The sequence below is a fragment of the Danio rerio genome, chromosome 24 (assembly GCF_049306965.1).
Source record: "Danio rerio strain Tuebingen ecotype United States chromosome 24, GRCz12tu, whole genome shotgun sequence".
In the NCBI taxonomy this organism is placed as follows: domain Eukaryota; kingdom Metazoa; phylum Chordata; class Actinopteri; order Cypriniformes; family Danionidae; genus Danio; species Danio rerio.
The window spans coordinates 44,830,001-44,842,500 of record NC_133199.1 but is presented as its reverse complement, the minus strand read 5'-3'; the positions used below and the strand labels follow the sequence as shown (position 1 = coordinate 44,842,500).

At 33.4% G+C, this 12,500-nt stretch overlaps 1 protein-coding gene across 6 annotated transcripts in view; it reads right to left on the bottom strand.

Moving 5' to 3' along the window:
* The window catches only part of scn5lab (sodium channel, voltage gated, type V-like, alpha b), a 267,011-nt gene that overhangs the window by 56,127 nt on the left and 198,384 nt on the right, over window positions 1–12,500 (bottom strand). For all 6 annotated transcript variants that reach the window (XM_073940500.1, XM_073940498.1, XM_073940499.1 and 3 more), the window contains 1 exon segment: window positions 8,599–9,057. In XM_073940500.1, the coding sequence (XP_073796601.1) occupies window positions 8,599–9,057 (459 nt within the window).

Sequence of the window (12,500 nt, the reverse complement as noted above, 5' to 3'; positions counted from 1 at the left end):
GTGATGTTCATCTCTCCTTTTTATCTGAAGGTTATGCATATGTGTGGATACTAATTTTTTGTTGTTTTTTTAACAGCCACAGTTCTCTATACAATACGCACGCACACGCTTACAGAAAACTGTTGTTTATGAAGTTTATGAATATTTTTTTACACTGTGGCCAATATTTTGGGGAAGTCAGCATCACTAAATGATATAAACGATTTTAAGCTCCTCTAAATTTTGCTCCAAGTGTTGTGTTAAATTCAGGATTCTGGACAGACAGCTGCCTGTTTTTCCAGTTCTAGTCATAGTGGTTAACCTAATTGTTTTTGGAGATCCAACAGTGATGTATGTGTTTTTTCTACTTTTCCATATCCTGTCACCTCAACCAGCTGGGAGAGTCAAGTTGTGGATCATCATGAAGATTTTCAAAAGGTGAGTTTAGATTTCTTGAATGTTTTATTTACTTTAAATGTTCTTTTAAATATATCATAGAATTTGATTGCAATTTGTTTTTAAACATTTTTCTTAGTCATGCTGGAGTCTTGAAGAGTTCTTAGATGAGCATCACCCTATATCCGTGCATCAGGAACCACCAGACGAGCGATCAGCAGCTGCTACATCATCATGGATAAAAAGGTCAACCTGTGGCTGGGAAGCACTTCATTCACAGGACATGCTTGATGAGATTTCCTAGCTCCAGTTTGTTTTCACACAAGTTTACAGCATTTATACCTTCATTTAAACTGCTGTGTTTGATATGGAGGACCAAGGAAACACCAGAAGTGAAAGATTTGCACGCCAAGTTGTTTAAAATGTAATTTCAGAAGAAAACTATGCGTTCAGAAGAAAACTATGAGTTCAGAAGAAAACTATGAGTGATGATATATTGAACTTTCAAATTGCTCTGATAACACATCAAGTTTAGACCAAAGGACTAAAACAGCCTTTTTGAGCACTGGTCATACATATTTTGTTGATACTGTCTGTACTAATAAAACATTTAAAGCATATTTGACATTGTTGCATTTTAAAAACTGAATGAATTGTTGAAGTGGTGAATGTTTTCAAATAAAATGTTTTTTCTTTTGTAATTTACAGTCTATTAGACCTTTTTACCATATTTACACTCAAGAGAGTTGAATAAAATAACAATATATTGTAGTAAAAAAATTACTACCAGGTGGTGTTAAATATAGTTACATTTTTAACTCTGCCCAGAGTTAAAATTAACCCTTACTTCGGTGTCAATGTGCCAACCCTTTTGAAAGTGTTGATTTAACTCTGTTTTGAGTGGACCCCATGAGACACTTTCAAAGTGTTGAAATTAACACCCATAGAGTTGTTTTGGGTCCCCTTATTTTGCTGTGTATATATATGTATATATATGTATATATGTATATATATATGTATATATATATATATATGTATGTATATATATATATATATATATATATATATATATATATATATATATATATATATATATATATATATATATATACACTTGTTTGTTTTTTTGAACTTTGAATTAACAGATGGAGTATATTTGTCATTTATTATGAGCTCTGGGTTATAAACCGCAACTCAGTAAATGTTGAGAAAGTGTAAATGACAGTACTAATATAAGTCTGCAGGGCGTCTGCGTCACTGTTACATAATAATTAATACACAAAGCAGAACAGCCTCTAATAATGCCACCAGAAATAGACTCGCTCGCAAACATCAGGTATTGAGTGTGAACTTTCCACATCTGTGATGATTACAGAGAGAAGCTTCAGCAATTCGTCTGAGGAAACCCAGATAACCAGCAAGAAACACATCATAAGGACATTTATAGATTAATTAATCCATTCATTTGATTAAATTCTGAAAAAAGCTGAAATATTTATTTTTAAAAGACATTTTCTTTGAGATTATGTATTTACCTTTTCATGTATTGCTGTGATTAAAATCTGAATTACTTTATTGACAAGATTACTAATATTATTGTTTATAATTTTGAACTTTTTAGATGTTTTATTATTTATATTTTTTATTAATTATTTTTATTTGTGTAATTTTGTTTTTATTTGTGTATTTTAATTTATATAATATATATATATATATATATATATATATATATATATATATATATATATACATAAATATATATATATATATATATATATATATATATATATATATATATATATATATATATATATATATATATATATATATATATATATATATATATATATACACATACACACACACATTTTTTTTCACTAATGTCAGTACGTAACTCTACGCATGGTATTAGAATGGTTTCAATTAAATGTAAAAAATAAAAAATATTAAATATTGACCAAGAAAAGTAAAAATATACCAAATATAACTTTTAAAAATCTAATTTAACAATTAAACACATTATACAATTAAAAGTATTATAATTTTTAAAGTTTCACTTAGAGTTATGCTTTTATTAGTCATTATTTTATTTTTATTACATTTAATATTATACTATATACAATTATATCGTATTGAAAAAAAGTGTACATTTATATTGTATATTATTTACATTCAAGTCTACAAATATTTACATTTTTAAAAAATTTTATTATTGTATATATTTTAATTTTTTCTATTGTATGCTTTTATTGTATGAATTATATTTTTTTATTTGAATAAATTTAAATGATAAAAGATATTTTTAAATATTCAAATATAATTTTTTTCTTTTTATTTGCACTAAATTATTAATTTGTATACTGTTTAGGTCTCTGCACTGCTATTTTTGATCAAATCAACTGATAGTTTAATAAATTAAAGTAAGACAACATTTTATTTTAATTTAATTTTAATTTATTGTTTATTTTTTAATTTAATTTAATTTAATTTAATTTAATTTAATTTAATTTAATTTAATTTAATTTAATTTAATAATTTCTGCATTCCTGCATTCCCATATATATATATATATATATATATATATATATATATATATATATATATATATATATATATATATATATATATATATATGACACATCAGACTGATTATGGAGAGAGATTTGAGGAAAGCCTCATAATAATCAGAAAAAGCAGGAGAAACACAGGACAGGCGGAGAAGCATAGGACAGGCGGAGAAGCACAGGACAGGTGCGGCCACACATTAAAGAAGAAGAAGAGCAGAAGATAAAAGATGCAGAGGGACAGAATGAGGCAGAACAGGTGGAGTCAAGATTAAAGAGAGATGCTCTTAAACTGAGCTCACAGCTGCACATTCAGTTTCAGCATCAGCATCTGTTTCTCCATCATTCACACACACACACACACACCCCCACACCCACGCACACGCACACACACACACACTCACACACACACACACACACACACACACACACACACACACACACACACACACACACACACACACACACACACACACACACACACACACACACACACACACACACGAAGAGATCTGCAGGCTAAATGATGTCTGACACTGAGAACAACTGCATTCTGGACCAGCTAGTTCATCACAAATCATCAAAATAAAATAAAATAAAATAAAATAAAATAAAATAAAATAAAATAAAATAAAATAAAATAAAATAAAATAAAATAAAATAAAATAAAATAAAATAAAATAAAATAAAATAAAATAAAATAAAATAAAAAAAATTAAAATAAAATAAAATAAAATAAAATAAAATAAAATAAAATAAAATAAAACAAAAGCATGTTACTCATTTTTATTTAGGTTCATTGAAATTGAGGAATACTGACATGTTTTTAACAAACAAACATAAATTTGAATTTATAAAAAATACATAAAATTATTTGATCTTAAAATAACATTAACATTTTATAAATAAAAAACGAACCAAAAATATTCAAAATAAACATCTAAAAAATATACTAATAAATAAAAAAACTAAAATATTTTAAAATTATAATTCAAAGAAAAAAATGTTAAAATAATAAAAGGTGAAATAATTAGAAATTATATTAAAACTCTAAAATATTAAAAAAATGAAATTTATTATTGATTTTTATAAAGCTAATGAATGAAGCAAAAATAAATCTAAACAATAAAATAAAAAAATAAATATATATGAGATTAACTATTAAAATCTAAAGTATTGTGTAAATAATGTAGTACATCTAAATCTTAAAAAGTATGAAAAATATTCCATTTAGAAAGCTTAAAGTGACATTTAAAGGCTTCACTAGTGTAATTAGGGTAACTAGGCAGGTTAGGGTAAATAGGCAAGTTATTGTATAATGATGGTTTGATCTGTAGATTATCGAGAAAAATATAGCTTAAAGGGGCTAATAATATTGACCTTAAAATGGTGTTAAAAAATTAAAAACTGCTTTCATTCTAGCCAAAATAAAACAAATCAGACTTTCTCCAGAAGAAAAAACATTATCAGACACACTGTGAACATCCTCAATCTGTTCAACATCATCTGGGAAATATTAATAAAAGACAATAATTTTGACTTCAACTGTATATATAAAAATATTAATATAAATATTAAATAAATAATGAAGTATTTTACAAATATATATAAACATTTTAAATTTAATATTTAAAAAATACAGAAACCAGTCAAAAAAACAAAAACAACAAAAACCATTGTGTGTGTGTGTGTGTGTGTGTGTGTGTGTGTGTGTGTGTGTGTGTGTGCTGTTAAACCGAGTCAGCTGAGGACACGTGTTGGTCAGCTGTCTGTTGTTTGGCACAGGTGTGTGTGTGTGTCTCCCTGATCAATGTGACACCGCTGACAGCCCTGATTCTGTCTGTTATATAAGAGCAGAACAACAGAGTCACCAACACACTGCAAACACACACCAAACCCACCAGCAGAGAGCAGACCACCCCGGAGACGGAGACACACACACACACACACACACACACACACATACACACACACTACATTTAACAGTGTGACTGAAAACTGAATCAAGCTGACAAGTTTTGGTTTGTGGTTTCTCTGACCTGCATGATCGCCACAAGTCTATGTTTTGCTGCTTTAAAAGAAGACTCTTGGGCTCAACAACTCCGCATTTATTTAACCAACAAATATGGTAAAAATCTGAGATATTACTACAAGTTTAAATAAGAGTTTTCTCTGATTATGTAGTAAAATTTCATTTATAGCTGTGATGTAAAGCTGAATTATCATCATCAATGTCACATTATCTTTCAAAAATCGTGCAGAATAATTTGGAGTATAAATGATATTACCATTATAAATTACTTTTAACAAGTTATAAACATACACCCACCGGCCACTTTATTAGGTACACCTGTCCAACTGCTCGTTAAGGCGAATTTCTAATCAGCCAATCACATGGCAGCAGCTCAATGCATTTAGGCATGTAGACATGGTCAAGACGATCTGCTGCTGTTCAGAGCGAGCATCAGAATGGGGAAGAAAGGGGATTTAAGAGACTTTGAATGTGGCATGGTTGTTGCTGCCAGACGGGCTGCTCTGAGTATTTCAGAAACTGCTGATCTACTGGGACCTAATAAAGTGGCCAGTAAGTGTATATTTTTATTATATAAAAATTTCCATAATCATTATTTTGTTTTTTATTTGTATTTACTTATTTTCAATTTTTAAATATTTTGTTATTAATTTACTTTATTTGGGTTTCCCTTTTTCTGTAACAAAACTGTATTAAAATGACAAAAGCTCCTAGCTGAAGTGTAGAGTTTGCTTCAGTCTCATACAGTATGGCAGCGGTTCAGTGGGAAAGCTGATAAACGTGCGTGTCTGGACATGAGGACACGACATGCAAGATACGCGGAGGGAAAACAGAAGAAAATAGCAGATCTGAGTGATTTCAGGAGCCAGATCTTCACGCTGGTAGAAGTGCAGGAGTGTTGAGCTGAAGTGATCCAATCAATGCAATCACTCACATCAAACATTGATGAGTGCAGCAATGGCACATTTAAAGCAGATTATAGATCTCGTCTGGAGAAACAACACTTCTGAGCATCAGGATAAAGTCTGCTGCACTTTACAGATGCAAACACACCGACAACCTCACGTCTGAGGCTTTTACATCAGGTTGGGGAAACAACTATTGAACAAACTGAACGTGAACAAAGCTGACGGTGTAGTAGCCAGAGCTGTAGTGGATTACATGCAGTTTGGATTAGGGCTGCACTATTAATCGGAAATAGATCACGATCTCGATACGACCATACACATGATCTTAATTCAGCTTTTTCTACGACTAAGTCAATTATATTTTCATGGTCAGGTAAAAAGGTGAGTCTTCCCAGCAACACTGACACCTTCAAATGGCGTTAAAAGTGTCACATACTGTATTTACAAGGTATAATTCACCCAAAATTTCATTTCTGTCTTCATCTATTTGTGAAATTGCAGCTGACGCACTGTTTGTTTACTGCCGAGAACATGCACTTGCACACCAATGACACCTACTTTAGTGAACAGAACCTGCACATGCTGTGAATAACAGGTAATAAAGTTGTAAATAACGTTCAATTTGTTGCACAGAGCGACCATTTGAGGGTTTGATTTGCATGTGAAACGTGCTACCAACGCGCCAGCAATGCACCTTAACACACCTCCTTTCAGACCAGCACGCCCAAGGGCGTAGGTTTGCGCTTGACATTGGTGGGGACTGGGTACGCGTCACCCCCGCCAAGAATGAATATTGTGTGTATATATATATATATATATATATATATATATATATATATATATATATATATATATATATATATATATATATAGCTATTTATTATTTAACTGCTATTAAAATGTATTATTAAGTAATCCTATTTTCTTACAATTTATTAAGTTAAATTAAATAGTCATGCGCGTAGCCAAGGGGGGTCAGGTGGTTTGAAAGACCAAAAGTTGGATTATTATTATTATGTTTGAATTTATTTAATTATTCAAATGGCTAAATTCTCACGGAGGAAGGTTGAATGCGCCGGCCAGTTTGTTATTTGCCTAGGCTTCAGTTTTTAATTTAAATCAAGTTAACAGATTTCCCAAAGAAAATTATAATTATAAAATTGTATTTTAGATGCAAAAACCTCTGAATGCCATTTAATATTTTCTTGTAAAATGAGCATTTTTCTCCAACTCCTGTGTGAGGACTCAGTGATTTTACTTTTATAGTGACGAATACGTTATTTTCATTGCCTTTAAAGTGAAATAACTGAACATAAATATACAAGGCTGAGAAAAATGCTCATATTACATGGCATTTAGAGGTTTTGGCATCTGTACTCTTCATTTCTTTATTCTAAGAATTTAAAGTCCTAATTTCTAGTTCAAAGTATTTTTATTATTTACAAAACTTTAATAAAACGTACAGTTTAAACGTGTAAATAAAGCAGTTTGACAAAATGGGGAAGTAGTTTTGGTACGTCAAAAAGTGTAGTTATAATAACTATCCAACAAGATTATCCAGCAAAAATTAGCTCCTTATATGTCACTAAAATGTCATTTATACCTCAGGTGAATAACTGCAAAAAGGTTCAGTTTTTCAGAAAACAAATAACCCCTCCTTTCAATAAGCTGGCTACAAGCCTGAAAGTGTCATGTTAAAATAATGTTTATTAACTGATAAAGAGAGCTTAATAAAGATTTTCGTTCATTTTTCGTACAAATTAAACATGTCTCAGTATTATTAAAAGATGGAGCACAGGCTGTAGTTTTTCTGACAAATTGTTTCACCTGAACTTGGAGATGTTACTCTGAGAGATTAGGAGAACTGGCAGGTTTATATACGTTTACATGTAGGAGTTTATTCTGCAGTTAGTTTTCAGGGAATATTGTTTACAAACTATATCAGTCTGTTTTAACATTCGACTGACCATAAAATTGGTGAAAACACCAGCAATAGCAGGATTACCATGATGGACTCATTCAGTAGCAAACTTGAGTTTATGGGACTCACACTTTTCGTTGAAAAAAGCTCTTTGTGTCCACCTTTTTTTGCTACCTCCATCCTCACTTGTGAGTGTCTGTCATACACCTCACACACATCGGGAAATTCCCTCCGCGCAGTTGTTTTGGCGCTGTTTGTATTTGAAACTATAATCTGAAAGCAGCCACTCACATGACAGCAGGGAAAGGCACAGCCAATCACAATGTTCATATGTGTTTGGGGGCGGTGCGACTCGAGGAGAGAACGTGATTTAACCCTTTCAGCATGTCTAGGTTTACACTGACAGTGCAATGTTTTTAAGTGAATTAAATTATTGGTGGGGACATTTCAGTAGTTTGTGGATATTGGTGGGGACACATCCCCACCGTCCGTCCTAAATCTACGCCCCTGAGCACGCCCATAAATCCACAAAGTGGCACAAATGCATTTGCTATGTAAAAACGTGGGTCAAAACGTGAAGATGACACCTGCGGCGGTTTGAAAATAGGCAGAAATCCCTTGCACCGTGTCTTATGCTGTCTTGCGCTGAGTGTATGTTTAAGCCCTGAATCTTTACCCTGGCTACTGTGCTTGTGTGTGGACAAACAGCCAAACGGCATCAAGAAATAGTGATTTTGGCAATAAGCGTATTTATATGGACTGAGTGTGTGTGTGTGTGTTCAGAGAGATAAATCTGACCGGTTTGCAGGGTTCGGGCTCCTCTTCAGAGCTGGCGCTGGCCTCCTCTTCTTCATCCTCCTCCTCATCCTCCTCCTCCGGGAACTCCACATCAGATTCTCCGGGTGCGATGGGGACGCTGATGGTGAGGTTAGGGTTGGTCATGTAGCTGTCGTCCTCCCCACTTCCGGCTCCGCTACTGCGCTCGATCACGCCGGCTGTCCCATTGCCCTCGGCCCAGTGTGCCTGCTGGCTCAGACGCTTCAGTTTCAGCATGGCTTTAGCCTCTTTGGCCTTCTGCCGCCGCCGCTTGAAATTTCCGTTGAAGAAGTCGCAAAGGGCCTGCCGGAGCCACAGCATCCCACGCTGGATACGAGCGATGGCGATCTGCAGGTTATTCATCTCTCCATCTTCATCCGGAGCCGACAGGTTATCTGCGCTGAACGAGCTCAGCAGCAAAGCCAAGAATAGATTTAAGACCTGCAGACGAGAAGACAACAGCAGATATTCAGAAGACATGGAGAAAACCAATGCTGCATTAAGAAGACATGGAGAAAACTAATGCAATATTTAGTAAAACAATGCTACATTCAGAAAACATGGAGAAAACAAATAAAACAATCAGAAAACCTGGAGACAATCAATTCGGTAAACATGGAAAAAAAACAATGCACCATTCAAAAACATGGAGAAAATCAATGCATCCAGTAGAAAACATGGAGAAAACCACTGTCATGTTCAGAAACCATGGGGAAAAAAATCAATGCTACATTTAGTAAAACAATACTACATTCAGAAAACATGGAGAAAACCAATGAATCCTTCAGAAAACATGTAGTAAATCAATGAATACTTCAGAAAACATGGAGAAAACATATTAATCCTTCAGAAAACATGGAGAAAACCAACAAATCCTTCAGAAAACATGGAGAAAACCAATGAATACTTCAGAAAACATGGAGAAAACCAATGAATCCTTCAGAAAACATGGAGAAGACCAATGAATCCTTCAGAAAACATAGAGAAAACCAATGAATCCTTCAGAAAACATGGAGAAAACCAATGAATCCTTCAGAAAACATGGAGAAAACATTAATCCTTCAGAAAACATGGAGAAAACCAATGAATCCTTCAGAAAACATGGAGAAAACCAATGAATCCTACAGAAAACATGGAGAAAACCAATGAATCATTCAGAAAACATGGAGAAAACCAATGAATCCTTCAGAAAACATGGAGAAAACCAATGAATCCTTCAGAAAACATGGAGAAAACCAATGAATCCTTCAGAAAACATGGAGAAAACCAACGAATCCTTCAGAAAACATGGAGAAAACATTAATCCTTCAGAAAACATGGAGAAAACCAATGAATCCTTCAGAAAACATGGAGAAAACCAATGAATCCTACAGAAAACATGGAGAAAACCAATGAATCATTCAGAAAACATGGAGAAAACCAATGAATCCTTCAGAAAACATGGAGAAAACCAATGAATCCTTCAGAAAACATGGAGAAAACCAATGAATCCTTCAGAAAACATGGATAAAACCAACAAATCCTTCATAAAACATGGAGTAAATTAATGAATACTTCAGAAAACATGGAGAAAACATATTAATCCTTCAGAAAACATGGAGAAAACCAATAACCAATGAATCATTCAGAAAACATGGAGATGTAAGAATTGAAATATTGCAAATATTCTGATATCTTTGACAATTCAAAACATGAGCTGAAAACAGAGACTGGTGACTTCACAACCCACCAGGGAGGAATGCGGGAAAAACCAGTTCCTGCTGCATTTGCATCTGACTATGCTGAGACTCAGCTTCATCCCCCCAACTCACGCATATGGTCATTTCAATGTTTGAATGTTTTAAATTAACCAAACTGACTTTAACCATCATGTTTGATATCATTTGAAATGTCTCAGTGCAATTGGTACAATGGTCTCATTCTCTCAGAAATAGACATAATCAGAACAATAAATATATAACTTCAGGCATCTTTTGAACCACTGAGAGGGGTGTGACTTTTACACTAAGTGTGAATGCCTTCTTTGTTATTCACACCCCCTTCCTTGAGGGAATTCTTGGATTATTTAAGGTAACGTCTAAGAAAAGCTCAGGGCGATTCTGCCTAACCAGATCAGCCCATAACATGGCTTGTTCCATGTTATGTATATTTCAAAGTCAGGAATGCATCTTTTTCATCTTGGATTTATCTTTGATAATTTGATGTTTTGTATTGATCATTTATGAATTGACTGATTGAATTGGCATAATACATTTACCTGACTAATAAATTGTTATGTTTTGAATGATTCAAACAGAGTTCGTGTTATTATCTTTAGTAGATTGTGGTAATTTCATAGCACCACAAGCTCCTGTTCAGGTTAGTAGCGGACTAGAACACGGTAGACGGAGCATTGCGGCACGTTACACGATGTCTCTAGAGCTCCGACTAACAAATTGGCATTTATTCATGTATACTTAGGCTGTAAAAGGATATCTAAGGGGATAGTCCTTCACCCGATAAACTTTTAATACTATTTAGATAGTATAGTGATTATTCAAAGTTACTACTAGTTTAAGTACGACTGGTCTGCTTAATTCTATAGTAATGATCGTTATATGACTAAATAGCTCTGTCTGATTTAGGAGGTAGCAGACCTATGGGGACCGCATAAAAAATATCCTAATCTAAGTAAGTAGGGTTCTGCCTTTTTAGGATAGCGTTCAATCGCCCCTGTTTAGTGACCAAGACTGACATGCTTGTGCTTAAGATATTGTATACTCGGCCGGTACAAGATTCAGGATGTTATAGAGATCCCAATGAACGAGAAAAACATAAAATGATGAAACGAAGAGAATATTCAATCATAATCTAAATTAATGTGAACGGAAACAAAATAACCTTCTCAATGTTTTATAATTGGAGTCAGATAAAACGAGGATAAACATATTAATATTCTAAACCATCTCATACTAAAATTGGAGTCAGATATGAGTTAAGTTTAATATAAATCAACATTGTGCACTGGAAAGACCGAACATGCAGTGAACCTTCATCCACCAGTGGACACCGTCATTGGACCAACTGGCTGGACCCTACAGAGAAAACCAATGAATCCTTCAGAAAACATGGAGTAAATCAATAAATACTTCAGAAAACATAGAGTAAATCAATGAATCCTTCAGAAAACATGGAGAAAACCAAGGAATCCTTCAAAAAGAAAAAAAAAACAAGGAGAAAACCAATAAATCCTACAAAAAACATGGAGAAAACCAATGCCACATTCAGAAAACATGAAGGAAACCAATGAATCCTTCAAAAAAAAAAAACAAACAAACAAAAAAAAAAAAACAAGGAGAAAACCTATGAATCCTACAAAAAACATGGAGAAAACCAATGCCACATTCAGAAAACATGGAGAAAACCACTGAATCCTTTAGAAAAAAACATGATGAAAATGAATGCAATCTATGGACTGCCACATGCTGACACACTTCTGTTCACATTTTCACACGTAAGATTAGTCCTGTATTGATTCTGCCACTATGCTGATGCACAGGCATCAGTAGCTCCGCCCTCTTCTGAAGAGAGCACATTCTCATTCGATTTTAAGTGACAGTCACCATAACGCCACAATTAGGATCAAAGCCTGAAAGGGTCAGTTTTAGAGAGCAGGAAAAAAAGGATGTCTGGGCTATTATGAGTCAAACTTTGAAACTTCATACACACTTTAGGGACATCAGAGACTTATTTAACAAAATAATGGCATAACAGGTCTCCTTTAATAGACATAAAAGCACTATGTTTGGGCCCTGGAGCAGATAGATCCATGCACTATAGTCTGATAAAGTCCCAGACTCTCGATCTGCTGTTATTCTGCTTTCAGCTCTCTGTCTCTGTACACA